General features: G+C 55.6%; 1 protein-coding gene across 1 annotated transcript in view; it reads left to right on the forward strand.

Annotated features, from left to right (window-relative positions):
- The window catches only part of COL18A1 (collagen type XVIII alpha 1 chain), a 50,210-nt gene that overhangs the window by 9,804 nt on the left and 14,004 nt on the right, over window positions 1-26,402 (forward strand). The window contains exons 3-25 of the mRNA XM_036242309.1: window positions 3,220-3,764; window positions 8,725-8,811; window positions 9,748-9,807; window positions 11,561-11,690; window positions 14,820-14,896; window positions 15,281-15,400; window positions 15,706-15,732; window positions 17,169-17,231; window positions 17,338-17,424; window positions 17,801-17,854; window positions 17,998-18,156; window positions 18,940-19,002; window positions 19,947-19,973; window positions 21,075-21,224; window positions 21,819-21,881; window positions 22,917-22,943; window positions 24,021-24,056; window positions 24,546-24,617; window positions 24,950-24,985; window positions 25,236-25,325; window positions 25,900-25,929; window positions 26,015-26,041; window positions 26,302-26,364. Coding sequence (XP_036098202.1) covers window positions 3,220-3,764; window positions 8,725-8,811; window positions 9,748-9,807; window positions 11,561-11,690; window positions 14,820-14,896; window positions 15,281-15,400; window positions 15,706-15,732; window positions 17,169-17,231; window positions 17,338-17,424; window positions 17,801-17,854; window positions 17,998-18,156; window positions 18,940-19,002; window positions 19,947-19,973; window positions 21,075-21,224; window positions 21,819-21,881; window positions 22,917-22,943; window positions 24,021-24,056; window positions 24,546-24,617; window positions 24,950-24,985; window positions 25,236-25,325; window positions 25,900-25,929; window positions 26,015-26,041; window positions 26,302-26,364 — 2,093 coding nt within the window. The remainder of the gene's footprint in view (window positions 1-3,219; window positions 3,765-8,724; window positions 8,812-9,747; window positions 9,808-11,560; window positions 11,691-14,819; window positions 14,897-15,280; window positions 15,401-15,705; window positions 15,733-17,168; window positions 17,232-17,337; window positions 17,425-17,800; window positions 17,855-17,997; window positions 18,157-18,939; window positions 19,003-19,946; window positions 19,974-21,074; window positions 21,225-21,818; window positions 21,882-22,916; window positions 22,944-24,020; window positions 24,057-24,545; window positions 24,618-24,949; window positions 24,986-25,235; window positions 25,326-25,899; window positions 25,930-26,014; window positions 26,042-26,301; window positions 26,365-26,402) is intronic.

Raw genomic sequence — 26,402 nt, forward strand, 5'->3', positions numbered from 1 at the left:
TAATTCTTTTGAATTTTCTACATAGGTAATTATATCATCTGCAGACAGTTTTATTTCTTTCTTCCCAATCTGTATACTTTTATTTCCTTTTCTAGTCTTATGTCATTAGCCAGGACTTCTAGTGTGATGTCGACAAGAAGTAGAGGGAGGGACCTTCCTGCCTTGTACCTGATCCTCGTGGGAGAGGTGCAAGTTCTCACCGTTAAGTATGATGTTAGCTGTAGGTATTTTGTACATATTCTTTATCAAGTGGAAGAAATTCTGCTCTGTTCCTAGTTCCCTGACAGTTTTTTATCACCAGTGGGTATTAGATTTTGTCAAGTGCTTTTTCTGCAATTTTGATATGATCTTGTGATTTTTCTTTGTTAGCCTTAATGCGGTGGATTATGTTCATTAATTTCAAATGTTGAACCAGGCTTGTATACCTGGTATAAATCCCACTTGGTCATGGCCGGCCTGTTTGCTGAAAGGAAAACTGTCTTCAACTAGGCAAGTCCCCTGATTTCTTGATCTGAGGGGAGTGTGAACCATGAGATGGGCCCAGCTTGCCAAAGGTGTCACCCACCACGTTCCTGGACACTGCGTTCTGGGAAGGCATTCCTCTGAGCTCTCAGGGAGCGGCAGGTACATTCACTCTTTGGAGAGATGCTGTTTCCCACCCAAGACAGCAGGGCTAGTGCTTCGGACTCCTCTCCAGCACAGCAGCTGCCAAGAGCTCTGCAGGGAGCTGGCCACATCCTCCGCGCACGCTCACGGTGCCTGCAACTGGAGACCTGGTCAGTGATCTTAGGCCATGGCATCTGGAGGCTTGCTTCCAATGGCAATCTGAAGAATTTCACCGAGAGGACATAGGAGCATTTTGAGAAGGAGCTGCTCATATGTCTCTGGGGCCCCTGGCACTGCCCGTGTAACGTGCTGCTGTCTTCCAGCCCGGGAAGTCGACAGCTGCCGCATCTTGATTTGTCATGAATTTGGAAGTTTTCTAACTCTGTGTGAGGAAGGGTGGTGGGGGAGCATACCCATGTTTAACTTTGGGGACAGCTGAGGCAGGACACCCTGGCTTCTGGCACCCAAGCTGGTGACAGTCTTGTTTCCCAATCGTAAACATCTCCTTGGGTGAACACTCAGGCCTCAGGTACTTCTGATGCAAAGGGACCATCATAGCAGTCGCCATGCTGGTGGACAGCAGCCTGTCTTGGAGCAGGAAGTGACCACCTACTTCCCACAGGGCAGGGTCTTCCTATTAGGTCTCTTGCTCTCATGAGGGTCCCTTTGCCCTCAGCAGGCACAGACATCAGGCCCCTGTTCCACCCAGGCCACTGTCTGTGCTGCTCCTGGCTGTCCCCACTTACCGTCTGCATGAGGGTCTTACCTGCAAGGGACAGGGGTGAGGCCACTGGGACCCTTGGATAGGCTGGCCACGCTGCCCACATGGTGAGGCCAGGCAGAACCAGCCGCTGACCCTGGGGCACCAACTCTGGCAGATACCTACAGTGCGTGTCCCCCTATGGTGGCCCTTTCTCCTGTTTTCATTAATTTTCTCAGGGACTTTTGAAAGGCAACTTGTTTTAAGAAGTTGGGGTTTAGCATTTCTTCCCATTGTCTGTTCCAGGAAGTCCCAGGTTAGCTTGGCCCTGCTGGTGGGCTGGACCCCAGGTGCCCTCACACCCAAGCAGACACATAGACACACACACGTACACGCACTCACTGTCACACTCACACATGCGTGCTCATCACGGCCTGCCTCAGGACACCCACAGGTCACAACCCCCTCCCAGAAGCACATCTGTCCTGTATGACTCACTATTTGGAGGTAGACCCCCACCCAGACGGCAGGTGGAGGTATCTTGAGAGGAAAGGCCTTGGGTCAGGGCTCTTGGCCAAGTTCGGCCCCAGAGTCCAGGCTCTGCCTGGCAAAGTGATATGTGGGAAAGTCACAGGTGCAGCAGCCTCTCCTTGAGCTGGTGTCTGCCCCCGTCCTGTGTCCAGCAGGGACCACACCTGCTGCATGGGGAGGTAGCCCTGCCCTCCACCCCAACGCTCCTGGCCCCTAGGGCATCAGTCCCAGCTACCAGTGGCCACACATGCTCAGGAAGCAGCCTCCTCCACACTGCACCCGAGGGCTTGGCAGGTCCAGGCACACAGTCAGGTCAGGCCCTGCTCAGGCCCAGGGACAGCGTCGTGGACAGCAGGGCCTCTGGTCCCTCCTGGACAGACAAGAAATGAGGGGAGAGAACCCAGCCTGGGCGTATGTCACCGAGGGCCTGCACATGGTGGATGTCAGTTAGTACTCGTGCTCCGTGACACTGGCGGCTCGAGGAGGAGGACACGTGCGTTTCCGACCGAGGGCACCTGAGGACCGTGAATGAGAGGGATGGCTGAGCCTCCGATGTTTGGAAGGCAGGGGGAGGCTGGTGGGGCTGCGCTAGTGTGAGCGTCAGTGGTTGAGAAAGCAGACCTCTGGCTGGTGGTTCCCCCTCACGAGGATGCTCTCCAGCTCGCTCCAGTGTGGACACGCAGGAGGGGAGGAAGGTCCTCGCCTCCCAAAGCCCCATGCAGCAGCCTCGGCTGGGCTATCACATCTCATAAACCCCAACCAACCTCGGGGACTGGGTGTGAGTCGCTTGTACTGAGTGTCAGTGCAGACGGGGAAGCCACAGGACCCGATCGAGCTCAGCCCGGTCCTCTAGGAGACACAGCCCCTCATTTCTGCCTTCCTAGGAGTTGGTTTCCAGGCTGGTTCCTGATGAGGACAGAGCTGCAGGGGACACCCTGGTGCACAGCTTTCTCGTCCTTGTTTGTAAGGGAGAGAGTAATGTTACTGCCTGTGCCCTGCGTTGTTCCTGTGGATCAGAGCGTGGGGTGGGGAAGAGTGGGGGCGTGGTCTAAGCGTGGGTTGAGGACAGGGTTCAGGGCCAGGTTGCAAGTGGGCTCAGAACCCCCGGCCTTTTCACAGCAGGCTCCTTGCTCTCTTCTTGTCACAATGGTTCGGGATGGTCCCCGATGCATCTTGTCCCCCTTAGACCTACAAGCTTGTTGAGAGGATGGTTTAATGGCTTATAGCCCCATGTCCTGGCCCGATGTGTGTCTAGATAAGATGAGGTATCCACCCATGTTCCCGCAGAGCACAGAGGAGCAGGGCAGGTGCCAGGTGCACGACTCAGTTTCTCCTTTTTGCTCTGCACACAGCCTCATGAGGTGTCTTTTTCTTCTTCGCAGAGAGAGTGGTCACAGAGGTGGGGCTCCTCCAGCTGCTCGGGGAGCCCCCACCTCAGCAGGTCACCCAGATTGATGACCCCGACGTGGGACCAGCCTATGTCTTTGGCCCAGATGCCAACAGCGGCCAGGTGGCCCGGTACCACTTCCCCAGCCCGTTCTTCCGCGACTTCTCGTTGTTCTTCCACGTGCGGCCGGCCACCGAGGGCGCTGGGGTGCTGTTTGCCATCACAGATGCGGCCCAGGCAGTGGTCTCAGTGGGTGTGAAGCTGTCAGGTGTGAGTGATGGCCAACAGCACATCCAGCTCCTGTACACCGAGCCCGGTGCAGCCCAGACGCACGTGGCCGCCAGCTTTCCCCTGCCTGCCTTCACTGGCCAGTGGACACGCTTTGCTCTCAGTGTGGATGGCGACATCGTGACACTCTTTGTGGACTGCGAGAAGGTCCAGTGGGTGTCCTTGGCACGATCTCTACAAGGCCTGGAGCTGGAGCCCGGCTCTGGCCTCTTCGTGGCTCAGGCCGGAGGAGCGGACCCCGACAAGTTCCAGGTAACTGTGGCTGCTGCTTGCGGATGGGACCAGCCCTGGGGGTGTGGGCCTGGCCACTTGGACAAGGGCCCCAGGGGTCCTTGGTCTGCCTGGCCCCAATGTGTCTCTTATTCCCTGGTGCTGTGGCCCTTTGGCCCCCCCAACAAGGGTCTCCCTGGGCTTCATTGGTTTCTCTGAGGCCCCCTTGGGACCACCTTTCTACCCGGATGCCAGTCCCTGCCACCGTTTGCACAGTGCAAGTGATGAGCCCCTGGGTCCATAATTAAGGATTTTAAGATGGCAACAGCAGAGGGTGGCAGTGGGCCTCTGGGAGTAGGCTGCACACTTGCTCAGCTGGGCCAGGGCTTTATGCCCAGTGCTAGCATCAATTGTGCTGTTATTATTATTTTACCAAACTGCTCAGTGGCACACTCAGAGCAGTGTGGGCAGGACTTCCCCAGCAGTGCTAGGCAGGTGGCTGTCTTCACTGTTTCCCCAGGGAGCCCCCTTCCTTTGGGCCAGACCCCGGCCTTCATTGGGGGGGGGGTCTTTCTTCTGGGAGCCCAGCCCCTACACTTGGAACCTTTGGCTGGAAGCCCCACTTCCTGCAACACCGTGTGGGCACCCTTGACGGGCTCTGACTAATTCTAACATTACAGCCCGTCTGCAGCTGGCACGCCCCAGACAGGGGTCCCTGTGTATGCTGACGGGGGCTGTGTCTTCAGGGGACAGAAAGTTAATTATTGCCCAGACAAAAGCTGCTTGATTAAAGTTGTCCTAAGTCCTGGTGATTCGGGTTCTGAAAGCTGACCTTTCACCTTTGGCAGAAACTTTCACCCATGGGGTCTGGGAGCCAGCAGGACTTTGATACCAAACTGGGCCTCTTTGTGTTTTCGTTTTGATCCTCAAACATGATTAACTGGAAGGAGTCACAGAGAGTCGTCTTACCCAGGGAGGGGGCTGTGTTTACGGGCAGTTTGTTGTGTGACCTCCTCGGCATTTTTAGATAGAAAAGCACACCATTGTTCCATACGTCTTTGACAGTTTAACAAAAAAACTGCCCGTGAGCTGCTGTCGACAACAGGGGCTGCCCAGAGCTCAGGGTGCCAAGGGAGGAGCTCAGTGGTCACACTGGGTGCAGTGAGGGCACCAGAGGCTTCCTCCCTAGGCCTCCCAGGGCCACACATCATTTGTGCACAGCTGGACAGCCAGTTGGATACATAAGCAGACTGCCCCTGTCTTAATTTGCATTTCTTGGTTTTTAGTGAAGACAGACTTTAATTTTTTTCACATGTTTATTGGCTATTTGTATTTCTTCTTTTGTGACTGGCCTGTTTATGTTCTTTGCATTTTTGTTTTGATGGGTTCAAGCCATTTTCTGTTGATTTTTAGAAACTCTTTACATATGAAAGAAATGGATCCTTTGTTTTTTGTGCTGCAAATATTACTTCCAAATTTGTCATTTACCTTTTTACCTTGAATTAAAAACAAAAAACAACAACACTGGGATATTTCAAGTGTTTCTGTGATTAAATCTGGCCTGGAGAACACCCACATGGCGTTGACCATACCAGCGAAGTCTTTGCAGATTCGAAAGACAGGAGTGGGGCGGCTCACGGCTGCCGTTTGGCTCAGGGTTTGGCCCTGCCTCCTGGGTCACATCCAGCCGAGTCAAGCCTGGTCTGGCCCCTGGGTCTGCGCAGGCCAGAAGTTTCAGGACTTTTCTGTGTGGGTGTTTGGTCAGAGTCCAGCTGGGGGAGAGGAGCAGCCTGTTGTCTGATGCAGATCGATGTAGTGCAAAGTTCTTCAGACGTTCCCAATCGAGAGTCTTGAGAGAGACTCACTCAAGTCGTCTGATGTACACGATTTGGCAGGACGGAAGCTCAGGGTGCAGCGCGGCGACTGGGCGTCCCCCTCAGACATTCGGACACCCAGCCCAGCGCTGGTCCCTGCAGGTCCTTACAGAACAAGCTTTATTGTTTTCTCCTGTCAGAAAGTCCTGGCACCTCGTTGGTCTTTTCAGGGTTATTCTTCTTGTCAGATTTGGTTATAAATATCCCTGGAAAATCATGTATTACATGCAATTATTACATTGTTTTGCTTATTATTGTGCTACTTCCGACTCTTGTACGGTGTTTGTGTACCTCCCCTTTCTTTAGCATTTCAAATGCTCTGTGGTCACCTTTCCTTGATGTCCTTTCTCTTTATGGAGAGTGTCCCCATTTTCTCATTCTCTGTTGGCTTCTCTGTGAAGCCGCCTTCCTTGTAATCTGAGGTTTCGTTTGTGGTTCTCTCCTGGCCTCCGTCTGTTTATCAGGCCAACTACCCATGGCTCCCTTGGACCCTGGTCTGTAGCCTCTGGAAAGGCGAGGCTGGACCTGTCCTACTCCTGGCACCTCCCATGGTCACTCCTGGTGTTCAGTGAGGAGTTGGGACACTGTCACGTTCCTCACAATCGGTCTTGTTGGCCGTGTGACATAAATGGGCACTTGGCCCACTGAAACCAAGAGCTTGTCGACTGGCCACCCAGGCTTGGGCCACCCGGACAGGCTTGACGCCGAGGGTGGCCCCGAGCGGGCGGGAAGGTGTAAGCCTCTCCAGCCCTCACAGCCCTCCGCCCACCATGGCCCCGCACCCAGCGGCACCAGACCCGCCACTCCTGACCAAGGGGACGTTCCAGAAATTTAACAGCTGCTCTTTCCTTCCACCCCTTGAGTTCTCAATCTTGGTGACTGTCACCTCTGGGGTTCTCCCTGCCCTTCCCTCAGCAAGGCTGGGGGCCAAGAACTGGCATCTCAAATGTGATGCTGCTGCTGACCCCTGACCTGACTTCTGCATTTTTAGGTCCGGAATGGCCTGTGCTTCCTCTGGGCCAGGAGTTGGGAACGTTTTTTCTGCCAGGGGCCATTTGGATATTTATAACATCATTCTTGGGCCAGACACAATTATCGACTTAAAAATTAGTCTGCTGTATTGGGTCAGGCTTATTTGGTGAGGCGTGTGATGTGAGCTGGTGTTGACTTCACAGGCCTGTATGGCTCACGGGCTGGATGTTCCCCACCCCTGCCTAGGCACTGGTACCCTTGGAGCCTGGATGGTAGAGGACACCTATGTGTGTGGCTCCCCTATACCCATGCCCATATGCATGCACACAAAACCACGCACATGCACACACATGTACACAGGCATATACGCACGCACATGCGCGCGCACGCACACACGGGGAGATGGGACACTGTCTCACAGGCCTCACCGTCAGCAGTAGGGATGAAGGAAGGGACACAGATTCAGGCAGAACTGGACCCTGGAGAGGCTAACCATCTTGGGGAGGGAGTCCAGGGGTGCTTCCTGGAGGAGGTGGCCTGAGCTGAGCCGCCACAGATGAGTGGAGCCCCAGGTTAGGGCTCAGTTGCGTGTTTGGTGGTTTGTGGTCACATGATCCTTGTTGGTGCAGAGCAAGAAGGTTGTGAGATTAAGGGTCAGCTGGTAAAGGGAATCCAAAGGGCATTTGAAGGAATAAACAAAATGACCTAGACCAGAGCCTGCACACGGCCCTCAGACACGTCCAGCCTGCCACCTGTTTGCATGCAGCCGGCAAGCTAGAAAGCCTTCCCATGCTGAAATGGTTAGAAAAGGAGAAGAATATTTTTTGACACGTGAAAATCCTATGAAATAAAGATGTTAGTGTCCCAAAAGTTTGGTCGGACAGCCGTGCTCCATCTTTTACATATTGACCTGGACCTGGTCAATTTCCTGGTATGACATAGTCCTGTGACGAAGGCCTGGACATACTGACCAACTGGCGTGGCCTAGAGAATGTTTGCCGACCTCTGCCCTAGGTCTTTCGATTGGAAAGCGGTTAAAACGTGCACCTCGGAACTGACCCAACATGGTCTCTGTTTCGGAAAGAGTGCACTGGAGTAACTCCCAGGGGTCGAGATGTTAAGTGGAAAACAGAAAACACTAGAAAAGCACGGAGAACATTCAGACTTTCCCAGGCGGGAAACCTTTTAGAAAGCGCCATCGAGGATAAACCACAGCGCGCCAACAGAGCCTGCTTGCTCTGTGCCCTGGGATCACACGTCAACGGCACAGGCTCCTCCTGGGTTTGTGGGAGCCCCGCTGGTGTCGAGGCCCTGCATCCCCAGCGTCACATACTTTCCGAGAAGTCGGCCGAGATTCAGATCCTGCCATTGGTGCCACCCCTGCACCCCTGCCCTTTGGGCATCATGGGGCCTTGCAGAGAAGGCCCCAGTGCAGCCAGAGTTGAGGTTCTCATAACCTGTGCTGTCCCCAACTGGCAACTGTCCCCCGCTCCCTGCCTCAGGGCCTCCTGTTGAGGTAGGTGTCCTGTGTCTTCTCCACACGGTGGACCCTCTGTACTCACAGTTCAGGACGTTGCCCCCCTGCATCTGCTGCCCGCCCATCCTCCCCCCACCCAGTGCCATCTGCCTCATGTCCCTTGGGGATAACACTTTCAGCGACACACTTCATCTTTGTCTTACCGTCCTACCTGGGCGTGATCCCCTCTAAGACTCATACTAAGATGAGATGGGAGGGCCCTGTTCCAGGCCATGTCCTGGCGCCCAGTGCAGGCTGAGAGCATGTGAGGGGTTATGAGTGAGTGAGTGAACGAGTGAATTTACTCTGGGCTGAGCAGCCCACGTGCACAGAGAACCAAGAACTGACTCCAAGCGCTGTGGGCTGTTTTGTCCTCTGCTTCTCACTTGAGAAGGTGGCATTGCCAAGAGAGTAAGGCCTAGGTTCTGCCCAGTTAATCCAACTGTTCCCTGCTGTGTCTGAGTGCTGCACCTTAGGAGCAGCATTAGCTTGACCCTGGGCAGGGGCCCCTCTCATTCTGTTTTATGTCACCTGCTGAAATCTTGACTTTAGACGGTGCCAGGCTGTGAGTTAGGGTCTCTCTGTGCCCCTGCCACTTACTTTGTGACTGCTGGTGACCTCTGTCTCCCTCTGTGTTCAGGGGATAATCGCGGAGCTGAGGGTGCGCAGTGACCCCCAGGTGAGCCCAGTGCACTGCCTGGAGGATGATGACGACGACGATGACGGGGTGAGTCCCCTCCCCCAATGCTGTCCCTACCCTGTGGGAGGGGAGCCCAAGCTAATAGGGGCTAGCTTTTACCCCAGAAACCCCAAAGTGATGGGATTAGAAAGGTTTCTTTTTTAAAGATGCCAATTTGGGTACCTGGTAACATTTTAAGTTGCCCTATAGCATAAAAAAGAGCCCCCCACCCCTTCCCTGGGACCCTCCATTCAAATCACACATGGAACATAGAGTGACTATCAGATGGAAACTGTCCCCAGGACAGCCAGTGGGTGGCACAGTTGGATGGAAACTGTCCCCAGGACAGCCAGTGGGTGGCACAGTTGCTAGCAGTCAGCATGGCAAAGATATGTGAGAGTTGTGAGTGGGTGTGCACACAATCACACGGGACTTGAGGAGGCAAACCCACCTATTCTTGGGTGTGGACAGACAGGGGTACAGCCGAGTCCCCGGGAGGCTCCAGATCACAAAACTCGCCCTCTGTGGCCACAGTTGTGACTAGAGTGAGCTTGTCCAGTCTTGTCCCCTCAGCTGCCTTCTGTTTTGCTCCGTGTCTACTGTGTGGTCTGTACACTGATGAGTCTCTGCAGAAGCTCTGTCCTCTGGGCCGTTTCCCAGGACAGTGACCCAGGGACAGGGTGACATGTGTAAAGAAAGGAACATGTTTCTTTACGGTTCTCTGTATGTCTGGCCAGGAGCCAAATTGATTTCCAATGGGCCGTACTAATTGGTCTGACCGGACATGCTTCATTGATGACAAGCTGACACCGCTCAAGGGAGGGCCAGTTCCCTCCTGGCGTCCTCGAAAAGCCCCCCACCTCTTTCTGCCCTCTTCCTCCTGCCCTGGCCTGGGACAGGTGGGACCTGCCCTGGTTTGTTCCCCAGGCCCTGCCAGTCCGGGGCTTCAGTCACCAGCTTCTTTGTTTCCTGTGAACCCCGCAGGAGTCAGGAGACTTTGGAAGTGGGCTGGGGGAAAACCAGGAGCTTCTCAAGAAGGAAGTGGTGAGTACTAGCAGGGCCTCCACCCAGGGCCCCGTCCCAGCCTGGGTACACTCCCTCTCATCTCGGGAATGCTTAAAATTGTTTTCTCTAATTCTACACATTCCTTGAGTCCCTCAGGTGACCTTGACATTGATTGTGCTTTCCTGTTAGCTGGTGGGGCCCCAAGGAACGAGGGGGTCTGTAAGTCGGAGAAGGCAAAAGCTGTGCAGGGCAGCATGGGGCCAACTCAGTGAGCTTCTCAGCGCGCCACCTGAAGCGACACTCAGGAGGGAGGGCGCCTCGGGGACATGGAAGGGGCCTCTTTCTCACGTTGTCTTTGCCCAGGGGTGGCTGGCCGGCGCCCTCCCTGAGGTGGGGCCTGGGACCTGGCCATGCCGTGGTGGCTCGTAGGGAAACAGGGCCAGGAGGGTCGCCCACCTGCGTGCAGGCTCTGTGCCCGGTGGGCTCCTGGACACGGGTCAGTGGGTGGTGGCCCAAAACAGTACCCCCAAGGGTCAGACAGCCTGGGTGCTCCTCTCCTGCTGAGCCTCCTCCTCACAGACGTGGCTGGTTTTGAGAACACGGGTGCACTTTTGCCCATCTGGCTTCTGTCTCTACCCAGGGCACACACCAGTCACTGGGGGTGCTGGGACCCCACAAAACAATGGTGTCTGAGCTGCATGAAATGCCACAGCTTGGTGGCCTCTCTTAATAGTCTGGAGGGTCAAAGACCAAAATTGGGGTTCCTATTAGACAGGTTCAGTGTGGGCCGGGAGCCTGTCCCTGGCGAGGCTCCGTGTCAGGAATCCACGAGCAGGCCCCTGGTGAGCATGGCTTCGGACCGTCGGAGGAATTGGGCAGAAGCCCGTACGAGTGGACAGGCCTGGTCCAGGTGGAGGTCCCAAGCTATGGGGAGGGCCTGGTGTTCTGCCACGGCTGCCATTTGCCCTCCTGACAGTGGGGTGAGCCCTCAGACAGGACTCACAGGATGACCGTCACCCACACACAGTGTCCTCGGGAAGCACGTGCCAAACGTGGGGTGGCCAGTTGCAGAAGTCTTGCCTCGTATTTGAACACCCACTTGCAGCCATGTCCTCAGCTCCGTGGAAAACAGGGAGGCGGTTTTTAGAGCAGTGGCCTCGTCCTCGCTGGGCGGGGTAGGCGGCACGTCACAGCCACACCCAGTGTGTGCTCTCCCCACCGAGGGCATCTGTGGTAGTGTTGACCACTTGCCCTCCTCTGTTGGGATCACAGGAAGGAGCAGGGACTCGGAGTGTCACTGAGGGGCCACCCTGGGCCCTGAGCCTGGGGAGTGGGCACTGGTCCTTCCCTCGCATGGGGGAAGTTGGTGGGTGTGGGGAGTTCCTGGCTTCTTCTCACTGTTCTTTTTAAAAATAAATCCTTACTGAGGATATTTTTCCATTTATCTTCAGATAGATGGGAGAGGGGGAGAGAGAAAGAGAGAGAGAAACATCCATGTGAGAGAGACACATTGATTGGTCGCCTCCTACATGACCTCAACCAGGGCTGGGGGCTGAACCACACCGAGGTACGTGACCTTGACCAGAATCGAACCCAGGACTCTTCGGTCCGTGGGCCGACACTCCAACCACTGAGCCAAATCAGTCAGGGCTTCTTCTCATCTGTCTTAAAGTCTAGAAAGTTCTTATTTTACAAACCAAATAAATCAGAACCTGACATTTGCCAGCATGCGAATCCATAGGACGTCCAAGTCGGCTGAATGACAGAGCTGTTTCCACTCTCACCTTGCCAGGGACCGTCCCTGAAACCCAGCCTCCCCGAGGCTCCCCCGGTCACTTCTCCTCCCTTGGCTGGAGGCAGCAACTCAGAGGATTCCAGAACCGAAGAAATCGAGGAACACACCACTGTGTCTTTATTAGGAGGTAAAGCTCTTGTGGGTGGGTGTGCATGCTAGTGGTGTGCGTGTATGTGTGTGTTAGTGCTATGTGCACGAGAGCATGTGTGTGTGGGGCTGGGTGAGGGGCTCCTGTCCATTGCAAACCCAAGCCCCAGACTGGGGAGTGGTCGGTACCTGCCCTGCCCCTTTGCCACTCTGGCACTTGCGGGGTCATCTATGAAAACAAGCTTCCCCCAGAAGAAGTCAGGGCAGAATGGCTTCTGGGATGTGTCCTTCTCTTTCCCACGGTTTGTTTCCTGTTTTCTTATTTCTGGGGTATCTGTGGGTCCATCTCAAGTGTGCTACTGGAGTGACATGCCACGGCGCAGCCTGGGGCCAGTGGGCTGCTAGGAGCACATGAGAGTAGGCTGTGAGGACGGAGACTTCTCTGCCCAGAACCTCTGTGAAATGAGCTCACCCTGGGGTCAGCATTTGGGGTCTGGGACTTCCGCTGGTGACCTTGGAGGTGCACTGGCCCAGAGAGCACACAGGCACCGACCTGATAGAGTCGGAACCAAGGTGCCTGGGATGCATGGAAAATGAAGTGTGTCTTAGTCCATTGCTGCGTTGTAACAAACTGCCATAAATTTAACTGCTTCTGGCTGCACGTAGGAGTCCTGCTGAGCGCAGAGAGGCGAAGGCGGGGTGGGCAGAGCTGCTGCCCTGCAGGAGGCCCAGGGGAGGGTCCTTCGCTGCAGCGGTAGGATTGAGGGTCCAGGTTCTCTACTGCTGTCGGCCAGGGACTGCTCGTGGGTTCAAGCGATGGCCCACATTCCTCAGCTCCTCTTCCTCAGTACCCCCTTCTGCCTCACCTCTCCTGCCTTCCTCTTCTGTTTTGGGGCTTTGGGTGACGATTGGGTCATACCCCGAATTTCCAGAATAATTTCCCTGTGTTAAAGTCAGCTAGTTAGTAACCTGTCAGTTACATCTGCGAAGTCCCTTCACAGCAGTGCCTGGATTCGTGTCCACTGAACAATCAGGAGACAGGAACCTCAAGGGGAAATCTGTAGAGTTCTGTCTGCACATTTATGTCAAGGTTTTAGAAAATTATATAGACATTTTTAATTTGAAAAAAAGCATTGGTTGCTTTTTAAATTACTGAAACAGTACGTGTTCAATGCAGCCAAATTAGAAACAGAAAAGAACCAGTGAGTGAGAACTGACCCTCGGTCCCCCAGGGTCCCGCTGTTCACGGTCTCTCCTCAGACGTGCTTCCCCAGGGCACAGCCAGGATGGGCCAGGTGGGTAAAGCATCCGGCCCCTCAAGAGCTCTGAGTGAGGGATGTACACCCACCTGGGCCACAGGGCAGCCCAACCCTGGGCTCGCTGTACTGTGTGGCCTGGGGTTCTGGTCCAGAGGATATCTAGGTGCTAAGTGTAGATTTCAGGTCTTTCATTTCTTGCTTATTATACATGTTCAGTTTTTCCAGCTCCATTTATCAGAAAGCTTGTCCTTCCTCCACTGAGTTGCCTGGAGCCTTTGTTGAGAACCGGTTGCCTGCCTGTGTGGGTCTGTCTCTGGAGTCTGCCCTGGTTCATGGATCTGTCTGTCTGTCTTGACAGTGTGCTACCCGTGCGTCCTCCAGAACTGCCTGTCCTTGACAGAACTGCTCTGCGGTTCTGTCCTTTGCATTTCCTTATGAATTTTATAATTGGTTTGTCAATTTTTGTAAGAACGGCCTGCTGGTGTTTTGGTTGGAATGTCACTGAATCCATAAATTGTTGGGGGAGGGGCTCGGACATCTCAAGAATACTGAGTGTCCTGACCCAGGAATCAAACCATCCTTCCCTCCTGAGGTCTTCACTTTCTCTTCTCTGAATGATGTCTTTTCCATTTTAAATGTTTGCAGAGACAGGGGATTTAAATTTGCCTTAAGTCATGCGAATTCTTAGAGTACATCCTGGGAGGTTGGGACCCCACACCATCAGGGGAAGGGGCTAGGCTGCCTTCCTGTGACTGACCTGTGACTCTCAGTGGGTCCTCTGGGTGAGGTGTCAAGGTGACTTGGGCAGCAGCCACCTGGGCCAGGAGACGACGGCTCTGAGCAGAGCAGAGGGTGGGGGCTTGTGCTGCTCCCCCCTCCCCCACTGTGGAGTGACCGCAGATGCCCACACATGGATGCAGCTTCTCTTTCTCTTAGAAACAGGGGAGGAGTCCCTGAGCTGTGCACACGGGTGATGCCGGTGCAGCCATGGACAGTGTGAGGTCCCTTGGGAGTCATCTGATCCACATTGGGCTGAAGGGCCCCAAATCCCATCCTGTCCCCAAGCTCTGCTACTGTGCTGTCCCCAGAGATACCCCTCTGAACTTCCCTCAGAAGATGAGGCCTCCGCAAGTCACCCAAGCGCATGTGACATTTCAGTGCAGCATGGGTCCTGTGTTTTCTAATTGATTCAGTAATGTTGGAATGTTTGGGTGAAAGGTTTTGGGGAACAGCCTCAAAGTTCACCCACAAATTACATGTCAAGCACAGAGGGGGAGGTGTCCACCCTGCAACCGGTGAGGAAATTGAGAAATGGGAGAAGCAAAGAACAGGGCGACCGGGACCGGGGCCACACAGGGCACTGCGGTGGCTCGGGCCCTGCTCCTCTGTGTGGTGGTGTCTGACAGTCCTGGGGGCATGCACAGCTCAGGCAGGGGGCCGACTTGGCCAGAGCTGGCCTATGGGCAGGATCCTTAGTGGGGCCCTGCTTTCCCCACTGTCACCATTCTCCAAAAGGAAGCCACACAGGACATGACTAGGCAGTGGGAAACCTGAATCCGGCCATGTGTTAAGTCACTGTATGTGACAATGCTGTGTTTCCCAGATGTGACCATCAGGTTGTTAGATATTATAATTGTTCTTGGGAGACATGTGGCATTCAAGGGGAAAGAGTCATGATAATGCAGGGGACTCTCAAGTGGCTCAGCAAGAGCAGTGGAGTGTGTGTGTGTGTGTGTGTGTGTGTGTGTGTGTGTGTGTGTGTGTGTGAGAGAGAGAGAGAGAGACAGAGAGACAGAGAGAGACTGGAGTGTGTGGTTAGGGGTGACAGGCAGCCCTGGAGGGGAGCGTGAGCCAAGAGCAGAGACTGGGCCACTGTTCGGGGGTCTGACCTCTGTCCCCCCACCCCCCAGCTCAGACCCTTCCTGGCTCAAATATAGTCACCACCTGGAACAGGAGCGTCCAGACCTTTGAGGGTGTCCTGGAAGAGGTGAGGCCACATCCCTGATGCAGAACCATGGGGGCCCCAGAGCAGTCGGTGCCTCTGGTCTGCTCGCTGGTGACCTGACCAAGTGCTGGGCCCACACTCTTCCTCTGCATCCCTGTGCCTGGCGTGAGAGGGGCATGGCTGGGGGGCTGTGGCCAGAGCATGAGGAGCATGTGGGCAAGGATAAGGGACACCTAGGCAGACCCATGTTAATGTCATGTCACCAGCCTGAACCCTGTGCATGTCCAAGTTTGTGTCCCCTCTGTGTGCCCACCTTATGTGTCCCTGTGTGGTACTGAGCCCAGCCCAGGACACAGAAGAGTGTGGTGATGGGTGGGCAAGTAAGCGTGTGCGTGGCCCCTAGCCTGTGCCCTCTCCTCCTCCCAGGGTCTTGCAGGCCCAGTGGTGCAGAGCCCCGATGCACGGGCTGTCCCTGGGCCACAGGGACCCCCGGGACCCCAGGGACCACCAGGGAAGGATGGCGCCCCTGGAAGGGATGGTGAGCCAGTGAGTACATGTTTCTCCTCAGCCCAGCTGGAGTGGGGGCTCCAGCAGGAAGGGGGGGCGGTGCAGGTAAGGTGGCAGAGCAGCCGGACCCTGGGGACCCTGGAGACCCCAGGACCGTATGCACTGTGGGAGAGCGAGAGGGGATCGGGGCAGCTGTGGGCAGAGCCAACTGAGGCCAGCCCACTGTGGACAGGTGGTCAGATGTCGGGTGGAAGGTGTGGAGCCCAGGGTCCGATTCCATGTCAGACAGGGTGGGGACAGGAGCCCGTGAGTCCATCACTGACTGTTTCTCTCGCATGTTCCAGGGCGACCCTGGGGAAGATGGAAAACCCGTAAGTTTGCTTTTCTCTCAGAGCCAGATATTGTCCGTGAAATTGTGTGAGACCCTCAGGACGTTTTATCCTGTGACATTCTTTAAGCTTAACATAGTGAAGAGATTCCAAAATGAAGCCATTTGGAAATTGCACCTTAACTTTGTTAATAAAATATAAGTCTAGATAAGTATAAAATTATGCATTTATATTGAGATGTTTAGGCGAATTACGGGGTGGGGGGGGTGGCTTCCGAATTCTCAGAGGAAAAAGCAGCTCAGTGGAGAAGATGAGGCTCCCTGTGGCCGGCAGGCTGCACACGTGGAGCAGAGACATTTGTTTGCAGGTGTTAGTTGCAGACTCATCTGCAGTCTCAGTAGATGTGAATTTTTGTCTTAAAACACTTCATTTGGATTTTTAAAAAAATACATATGTTTTTTATTGATTTTTTTTTTTTTTTAAGGGAGAGAGGGAAACATCAATGTGAGAGAGATACATTGATCTACTGCCTCCTGCACGCCCCCCACTGGGGATCAAGCCTGCAACCAGGGCACGTGCTCTGACCGGGAACCAAACTAGGACCTCTCTCTCAGTCCATGGGACGACGCTCCATCCAGTGAGCCACACCGGCCAGGCTAGTTTCGATTTTTTAAAATCAACAAATACTAGTTCCAAGGAACATGATAAAATGACACAAGAAGGTCACAAATAAAGATTTGGGAAGCCACAGACCAGCAAATGGTAACAGGCAGGAGGGAGTGCCCCATGGCCAACCCTGGACGACACGTAAGACTCAAGTTAAAAACGTTCCAAAGGAGAAGGGATGTTTCATGTTGATGCCTGAACAATCCCTAATTAACCTTTCCATTTCACAAGCTTTGCAAGGAGAATAAGGTATGCCAGGAAAGGAACCAGTGCTAGTGGTAATGAGGCTTCCACAGAACAGGGATGTGTGTGTGTGTGAGAGAGATATGCAGGATTCAAATGACTGAGTAACAAGCTTGCTCTAATAGAGTGCATTAGCATTGCACTGTCCTTAGCCTGACAAACCCTCCACAGTCTTCCAAGCACATGTGGACATTCAAACACTTTGATGGTCAGTTAGGCCACGAGGGCCTCTTTGCCCACTTACCCAGGTAGCACACACCTGGCACACACCGCGCACATACCAGGCAGAGCACCTGCTGTCTGGTGAGGCTGCGCACAGGATGCTGCAGTCAGCTCTGCGCAGTTCTCCCGGAGCTGTCTGTACGACAGGGTCATGTGCAGAGCCTCGGCAATCCCCAAGGTCAGAAGTGTCCACCTCCGGTCCCAGCTCAGGCTCAGCCCTGTCTGCTCCTCCCCGATGCCCTGCACAGGAGCAGACCTTCAGGAAACAAAGCTGCTTGTCCGGTGGTTCAGATTGTGATGGGACAGAGGTGCCTTCTCCCTGACTGAGCTGCCTTCCTGTCTTCCAGGGTGACACTGGGCCACAGGGCTTCCCGGGAACTCCAGGAGACATGGGCCCCAAGGGAGAGAAGGTGAGTCTAACCTGGCTGGGGCTGTGGGCCATCACATTACCCTCTGGACCCCTGGTCCACAGCGGGACTGTGCTCCATGATGTGACCAGGCATCTTCTGTTTCCAGGGGGACCCTGGGGTTGGGGCAAGAGGACCCCCAGGACCACAAGGGCCTCCAGGGCCACCAGGACCCTCCTTTAGACATGACAAGCTGGTAAGTCCTGCCTGTGGCCTCTTCCACCAGGGGTCTGCTTGCTATCCCAGAAGAGGGATCCTCCAATCTGGAACCAGCCTTCCTGGGGGTATCTGGTTCCAGGGGAGTCAGCTTCTGCCTGTGGGGTGAGGGTAGGGCAGGCTCTCTGGGTGGTTCTGGGCCTCAGAAGGGTCTCCTTCGGGCTTTTCTCACTCGGTGGGGATCCTATGTTCACTCTCTTTGCTTCCCGTCTTGACCTGGTGGTGACATGGGGCCATGCTTAGGGGACAGCATGGTGCAGGGGCAGGTGGGCAGTTCTCCCCACCTGCAGGCAGGGCTGGGGCCTGGCGGATGGGTCTGAGCTCTGGGTGACAGGTGTCTGGGATCTTTCCTTCAGACCTTCATTGACATGGAGGGGTCTGGGTTCGGCGGCGACCTGGAGAACCTTCGAGTGAGTGTCCCTTAGCCTGGGTGGCTGCTGCCCCACTGTCATTGTGCATGAGTGGACCATAGGGGATGGAGGGGGCCAGTTTTAGGGGACTGTCCTTTGGTGGATGCTGTGTACATGACTGTTCTGTGTTTTTTTGTGTCCAGGGCCCGAGAGGTTTCCCTGGCCCTCCTGGACCCCCCGGTGTCCCAGGCCTGCCCGGAGAGCCAGGCCGCTTTGGATTGAACAGCTCAGTCATTCCCGGACCCCCAGGCCTTCCTGGTGTGCCTGGGCGGAATGGACAGCCTGGACTCCCTGGTCCCCCAGTAAGGCCTGCTCCTTCTGCTGCGTCCGTCCCCATCAGGATCAGCTGGGAATGAGGGAGAACACCAAGTGTGGGGGCCTCTTCCTGTCTGGGCAGAAGCCCCCCTCACCACCTTTGTAGTCCTCTGTCCTTGCCACTGAGTCCTTGAGGTGGGAGGGCTGCTCTGGGCACCAACCCACTGGGTGACTACATGCAGTGCCATTCAGCTCTGTCCTTCAGTGGGTGGCTGACCTCATAGAGGCCATTTCCAGGACTGATTCTCTTGGGATCGAGGTGGGCCCCGCTGCCCGAGGACTGGGGGCTGTGGGGAGCCCATTGGCTAACTCACCACTCGGCAGGGTCTCAGAGCCCTGCTACTCCCTTGCTCCTGGCGTGGGGGACACAGTGGCCTGGTGGTGCCCACAGACGTCACTGTTGTAACCGGGTCACTGGAACCAGGTGTGCCTGGTCTACACTTGGCAACGTACTCGGAATGTGTGACTTCCCAGACCGTGGCGCCATTCTGGTGACGGCACGCCACCCCACTTCAGTGGGAGCCTGCCCCGGCAACGGGTTCACGGCTCCTTCATTTGATCAGCAACTCAAAACAAGAAAACAACCAGGAAATTTAAAAACCGAGCAGAGCCGCATGGACTTTCTGACCTGTGTTACGGGGGCAGGGGGACCCGGGATTCAGGCTAGTCTTTGATTCTCAGGAAATCTGTGACACCCAGATAATCGCTAACTCACACTTTCTCGGCTGCTGAATTCCCTCCGGCCCCACACTCTGCTTTCTCTCCTGTAGGGACCTCCAGGCGCTCCAGGGAAAGACGGGCGGCCAGGAGAGGCTGGCCAGAAAGGCAGCCTGGTAAGTCACCTCAGATGTCCAGGGTGACCACAGCCCAGAGTGTGGCCACAGGGTGACCAAACCCTGGATGTGGAGTTTGGCCCTGAGGAGAAATGCCACAAGGAGGGCAACACCCAGGATTGTCGGTGACTTCACTCCGACAAGCAGCCATCACCGGCGTCATCACAGTGCAATGGCCGGGGCCTCGGCTAGCTGGGGTTCATGCAAAATTCAGGACCCCGTTATCACGACTTCTTTGTGACCATTGGACTAATGTGTTTTTTTGAAGAATATTGACACTTCATTCGATTTGGACATTTTATTTCAAGTTTCAATTTTGGTTGCATTGATAATGGAGAAATTTTTAAGGCTGCACACACCTCTAACCCGGACCTTGGTTTCCTCCTGGTTTTCAGGGAATGAATGGGGTCCAGGAAGTGTTGGGGTGGGGGGCAGCCTGCAGCTAGTTGGAGACACTTCCATGTGGCATCGTCCGTGAGCACCTGGCTACTTTGGGCTCAGCCGAGGGAGTGCATTTTAAGTGAACTCTTATGTGCTCAGAGCTCGTCGCTTTGGCCACCTGAGCTAGGACTCACCTGGGTCATTTGCACTTGGCACACAGTGGTGGGAGCGTGCTCTCAGCAGTGGTTCAGTACTGGCCCCATGGCTGAGCCTCCTCTGGAGCCCCTGTCCCCACCTGAAACGGGCAGAGGCGGGAACAGCCAGAGAGGTAGGTACACCAGGGCGAGAGGGGGCACTCGGAGTTTTAGATGCACGACTTCTGTGAGCGGCACTTAGGCACCCCAGCTCCCAGGTCCAGAACAGAGGAAAATCTGAAATTATTAAGTCAGCATAAATGGGAAAATAGTGACCTTGTGTGTCAGGATAAAGGAAGAAACTCTGTGCTTTTCTCTTGCTGGCTGCTCATCTGTCTGATTTTATAGTAATTATTCTCTTTCCTGCAGGGCAAAGTGGGCACGTCAGGACCTAAGGTACATCATGCTTCCAGATCGGGATTGGCCACTGGGTGGCGGGCACAGGAGTGAGCTTTCCTTGGTGCTGATTGTGGGGTCTGACCCATGAGCCCTGGCTCTGTCCATCCTGCGTGGTCACACTTGTGTCCGTGCTGTGTGCCAGTGGGCTTGGTGTGTCCTTCACAGCCCTTCACAAATCTGGTCATCTCCATTTACAGAGGAGTAAAGAGGCTCAGGGGTTAGATGGCCACAAGGGGGTGGCGCTATGTCCAGCTTGGACTCACATGAGGGCCTCCCTATCTTGGGTCCCAGTATCCCGCTGTCCTGTACTGGGCTCCTGTCTGGCCCTTGGGATCCTCAAACTCTGAGTAGCAGGTCTGTGTCTGAGACTGGAACCCCACGTTGTACCTGCCTCTTGGCTCTTGCTCCTCCCTTAGGCCATGCCTCATGTCCTGCCCCCAGTCCCAACCTCTGCAGTGGTAACGGGGTCCCAGGCCTTCTAGACTCACTCTAAGCCCCCTACCTCCTCCCCCTGGTTCCGTCTAGGAGCACCCTTCCCCCTCACCTGCCACAAATGCCTCCTGGCTCCCCAATCCCATCCCCCCCACCCTGTGTGTGCAGCGTGCTCTGTACACGGTGCACTCCAAGCCATGAGCATCTCGCGCCCCTGGAATGAACCTCTCAGGTGTGTGTGTGGTTCTCGCTCAGTTGTTTCTTTTGTTTTTAAATCCTCACCTGAGGATATTTTTTCATTTATCTTCAGATAGAGTGGGAGGGGGACAGAGAGAGAGAAAAGAGAGAGAAACATTGATGTGAGAGAGAGACATCGATTTGTTGCCTCCTGCACGACCCCCACCGGGCTGGAGACCCAACCGCGCTAACCGCTGAGCCAAACCAGGGCTCAGTTGTTTCATTTTTAAGTGGATGAAATTCTCTCGTAAATACAGAAGAAGAGGTACAGTAGGGTTTGTTTGCTTCGTGTGGTGTCATCTCTATGGCTTTGCAGATTTGTTAAGCTTTGTAAGAAATGTAGGTGTGTTTGGGGCACAGTGGCTGCCCCAGGGTTCAGCTGACACCCACCTTGACGGCCAAGAGTGATATCATTCTCCACCTGTGCAGGGAAGCAAGGGAGACCCCGGCCCCATTGGTGCTCCTGGGGAGAATGGCTTGGCAGGAGCCCCTGGACCAGCAGGACCGCCCGGGCCCCCCGGCCCACCCGGACCCCCTGGGCCTCCAGGATCTCCAGGATCAGGACTTCCCGTGGGGTTTGTGAGTACCGGCTGCTCCTGGCCCCAGGAGGCCTGGGTCTGTGCCCCATGGCTCCCTCCCAGCATCGCACACTGACTGCCCTGTAGAGGAGTCCCCATGTGTGACCTGTGAGTGCTGGGCGGGCTGGTTGGCCTTAGGGCACAGTGAGTGTGGGTCTCCTGAGTCACATCACTGCCTGGACAGTGCCTCATGGTGGAGCCATGGGACGGTAGAGGGAACAGGTGCCCATTTCCACAAATGGTCACTGCTTGGGGACCATGTCCCATGAGTGATGCTGAAGGGCTGCTCCTGGGAGACAAAAGCAGAAACTGAGCAGCACCATCACAGAGCAAGGTCCCGGCACATGCTTAGAACAAGAGTGAATGACCTAAACCCCAAACTTCAGAGAAACTGAATAGGCACCCACCCAGCAGGTCCCTGCCCCCATGCAGACACTTCTTATTCGAGGACGAGGATGGCCGCTGCCAGGCGACCGGGTCCTTGGAGTCCGCCCTGCTCAGCCATGGCTAGATCTCCGCCTCGGGCCCGTGGCCAGCCTCGGGGAGGATCTCTTTCTATAAGAAGAGACACACACCTGAGTCATTTGTTCTCCAGGATGACATGGAAGGCTCCGGAACACTTTTCTCGTTGACATACCGAGGTGCTGATGGGCTTCAGGTACTGCCTGCAAGTGTAATTGGTCAACTCTCGGGGTGTGGGGGCACCTGGGGCAAGGGGAGTCCCTGGAACCCGCCTAAGTGGGGACCAAGAGCAGTGCCGCTGAGCCAGTGGGGCCACCTGAGTCCAGGGCACCGTCCACCCTGGAGGCTCCCCCACGTGGGAAAATGCCCCTGGTGGTCGACATGAATGAATGTGGGGGGAATGAGATAGGTCTTTCCAGGGCATGTCGGTCACTGAGTTCTGCTTGGCACCTTGGATGTCTCTGCTGGCTAGAGGGAGCGGCCGGACGAGTTTTCCATTCTGAGCAACATCAACAAGAATTTCCATTTGGACAGAAACTCAGTCCATAGTCAGCTAGGATGGCTGTACCGTCCCAACTGAGTACCTTCCTTTTACATATTAGAACAGCTCAGTCCTTGTCAGCAGCAGCTAGCTGCCCTGACGTCAGGTGAGGTGTGAGCCAGAGATTCCAATTATTGCTGTGACACCAAGGTGGGCAGGATCCTGTGGGCAGAGGCAGTGAAATCTGGGGCACAGGTCCCCTCTGTCCAGTTTCCAGGCCCAAGTACACAGCTCCAATCCCCCTTGACCTCTGGAGGGGTCGGTGGGACTATTTCAGGCCTCAGAGGTGAGGTGATGGAGACCCTCGAAGGTCACAGTGAGGCTAAACCAGCCAGAGGGCGGCATTCCATCCATTCAAATGCACTTAATTTTAGTTAATAAAATGCAAACCTGTTTGGTTAGGGTGATCTGAGCTGATTGCCCAGGCGGGGCTGGCTCAGGGCTGGCATGGGGACGGGCACACCCACTGCGGTTAGTTTGTGTCATGTCTGTGGGGCTCTAGATGGTGCCGAGGACAGATCACCCTCTTGGTGGGATTTCAGGGGTGGGGCCCTGGCTCCTGTTGACAAACTTGATTTTTTCCATTTCACTGGGAGCAATAGACTGGGAAGGGCTTGTTTTCTTGGGGGAGGGAGACGTTTTCCCAGCAGGACCAGGATCTAAGGGCCTCTTCCCTCTCTGCCCCCACAGGGACCGCCTGGCAGACCTGGAGTTAAGGTAAGTGCAAGATTAGTTATTGGGCGCCCCTGCTGCACCCCCCCAGCCAGGAGTTATTTATTGCTTCATGCCCCCAATTCATCGTGAGAAGTGTGGGGACAACAGTCACGCACTCCAACCCAGAGCCTACATGTTGGGGTGGGGTGTCTGACCCATCTTTCTAAAACCATGTGACCTAAGATCCCTGGCCTCACACATCTGAAATGTGTGCTGACTTGGGAACAAAAAGGGGCTTCGGAAGGAACCCCTATGGCCCTCGGGACAGCAGATGGTGCCCTGGATTCCCTGGGGACTTCTCTTGGGCCATCCCTCAACCTCATCTTGTCTGTTCCCTGCTTGCTGTCTGCTCCCTGACCTGTCCCTGGAGGATACCTGCCCCTCCTGGGCAGGTGCCCTCACCTCACCATGGTGGTGAAGGCAGGAGGAACCCCCAAGAGGGCCCCCACATGGGGCTGCTATGTGCTCCTGCTCCCCCACTCATGGGTTCTAGGGTGCTCGGGGCCCACTGAGGGATCCCCTGCTATTCCACCTCTTCTTTTTAGAGTGTTTTGCTTGCCCAGCCAGTGTGGCTCAGTGGTTGAGCATCTACCACACACCAAGAGGTCGCTGGTTCTATTCCCGGTCAGGGCACATGCCCAGGTTGTGGGCCCGATCCCCAGTGGGGGGCATGCAGGAGGCATCCAGTCGACGTTCTCTCTCATCAGTGTTTCTATTTCTCTCCCTCTCCCTTCCTCTGTCTTCAAAATCAATTTAAAAAAAATGTTTTGCTTTGATTTGCAAAATTTGGGACATTTCAAAAGTTGAGTTTAAAAAATGAAGTCTTCTGATAGAATGGCTCGATGGTGTGGCCTCCAGAACAGCTCCATCTGTGTGCCCTTGGCATGTGGCTGGTCGAAAAGTCCCCGCACACGGTGCTCAGTGTCCCCGGGATACTCAGCTGTGAACTGGGGGAGGGGAGCAGTGTGAGAGGCCATCGGAATAACTGACCCTTTCTTGCCTTTCTCTGGGGACGGGTGGACGCCACCACGGGGTTGGGCCAGCCCAACACTGCATTCACAGCCCCTTCATCCGTTTTAGGGGGATCCTGGAATAGCTGGGTTACCGGGGACCAAGGTAAGAAGCTTTTCTCGGGTCCAGGAAATCGGCAGTCTTTGTTAGCCCTGCTCTGGGGGCAGGGAGGGATCCTTCCCCAGCTGAGGCCAGAAGCCTCGGCTGGGCTGTGCCCCTTTGGCTCCGGCCCACCCCCCGCAGTCATGAGAGAGTCCGCACAAGGCCACCCTCCAGGCCAGCCCAGCATCATTCATTCTCCCCTCTCCCCGGTTCATCCTTGTGCCATCTCGGCCCTGACTTTATTCCTTAGAATTTAAGAACTTACTTGTTCCAAGCGTGCTCACTCCGAGGGTACACCTTCTTCCCCACCCCCAGGTTTTGCTGCATCCTCTGACCCTCCTCCAACCCCTGGCCCCTCGCCCTGTCCTGCCTTCCTCAATTGCTAAGTGCTTCTAGGAGGCCAGATCATTCTTAAGTGTGAGCTGCAGCCTGTCACCTCCCCAATTCAGGGGCGGTGTCTGACTCACGGTCCTCTCCTCGTGTCCTTTGCAGGGAGAAGTTGGTGCAGATGGACCCCCTGGGTTTCCTGGCCTCCCCGGCAAAGATGGTGTAGCAGGAGCCCAGGTAGGTGACCACCAAGGGCTGCCGAGGGGCGTGACACCCCAGAGGTGAGAGCGGGCACCCCAGCATGTCTCTCGGGGTGTCCTCTGACTCATTCTCTGTATGCCAAGGGCCCTGGAGACTCCACTCCAGGGGATGATTCGGGAGTCCAGGCTACCCAAGGGAGTTTTCTGTGGGTGCCTGGCTCATCCCCCGACCCCCGACTCCATTTGACCAGTGAAAGGACTGGCCATCCCTCATTCAAAGCGGGTCCCAGGAGTCCGGGGTGACCTGGTCGGGGGTGGGGATGGCTCATGCTCTGTTTATGATGAAACATTTCCTTCCTGTGTCTGCAGGGACCAAAAGGAGAAAAGGGGACCCAGGGAGAGAAAGTGAGTGAGACTGCCTTGGGTGCACAGGTGGGGTGGTGGGTGCACGGCGGCCTTGGGGCGCTGCCCTTCACCTCATGTGGTCTTGGAGACTTTGGGGGAAGACCTTCAAGTCTAGGGAGCTCTCAGGCTGGGGTGGGGCCTCTCAGGGCACCTCTTCACACCCTGCGGGCTCTGGGGTCCAGCCAGAGCCACTGCAACAAGTTTACGCCTGTAAGCAACCCAAGCACTGGACACAGACTTCTTCTTCCAGGGCGACCCAGGGAAGGATGGAGTGGGGCAGCCAGGCCCCCCAGGGCCCCCCGGACTCCCAGGGCCCATCGTCTACGTGTCGGAGCAGGACGTAAGGACACTGCCTGGGTGGGCACATGCTCCGCCTGCACCCCCAGTACAGGTTACAGCCAGTGCAGGGTTGACCCTCAACTGCCAGGGGCCACGCTCTGATTCTAATGCAGGCTGGGAGGACCTTGGGCAGAGCCCCCAGCCCTCCGCCCATAGGGCGAACCCCAAAGACCTCAGGGTTTTCAAGTCTTTAGTTCTGTGGGCTTTCTCCATATTGAAGCAAAGCCTTCCAGAGCCGCCCTGTTGGCAGCGTGTCCTTTGTCTGCGGGCCACCCGTCCAGATGCTGCCCCCGCACCCCAGCCCCCAATGCACAGTATGGGGAGGCGGGGACTCTCGTCCCCTGGTCCCAGGGTTGGACAGTTCTACAGTTCAGGAGGTGGTCTCACAGGTGGGCTTCACTTCTCATCTGAGGGACCTAGAGTCACAAGCCAGAACTGTTGAAAGCAAAATTTTGTCCCACGTTTAATTCCTGGTGTTCTGTTGGTCTTGTGACAGTGATAAAATGAGAGTGGAGTTTTAATTGTAAACATGGTTTTCTTCTCATGATTTTGTGTTTCTGCCGGCTTGGTGACAGAGAGCGGTGGCCGTGACCCATGGAGTCAAGGTACGTGCTGCCTCGTCTGGAATGCAGCTGGGCTGTCCTGTGTCGGTCCGCGTCCGCCCAGTGACACTGTTGCTCTTTCCCACAGGGCCAGGCGGGGTACGCGGGCCTCCCCGTAAGTAGCCTCAGCCCCACCTCCGCCCTGGCAGGGAGTGGGGTTTCCACGCTGTGAAGGAGCCCAGTGCCGGCTGGGTGCCCGCTAGGCTGCAGAACCTCCCGACCCCTTAGCAGGGTGGGACAGGCCTTGTCCCGCCTGTGACTGGGCGGGACCATGAGGCAGCGGTGTCCTGGGAAGCCATGCGGGGAGAGTGTGAGTGGTCATCTCAGGGAGTGGGTCCCTCATGCGGCCCCTCATTCCTACCTATCTCCCTGCAGGGACCAGCCGGGTCGAAAGGAGACATAGGCTCCAGAGGCCAGCAGGGCCCCCCAGGACCCAAGGTGAGGGGCTTGGTGTCATCTGCTCAGGGATGCCCCCC

This window comes from Molossus molossus, unplaced genomic scaffold (assembly GCF_014108415.1).
Source record: "Molossus molossus isolate mMolMol1 unplaced genomic scaffold, mMolMol1.p scaffold_m16_p_5, whole genome shotgun sequence".
Lineage (NCBI taxonomy): Eukaryota > Metazoa > Chordata > Mammalia > Chiroptera > Molossidae > Molossus > Molossus molossus.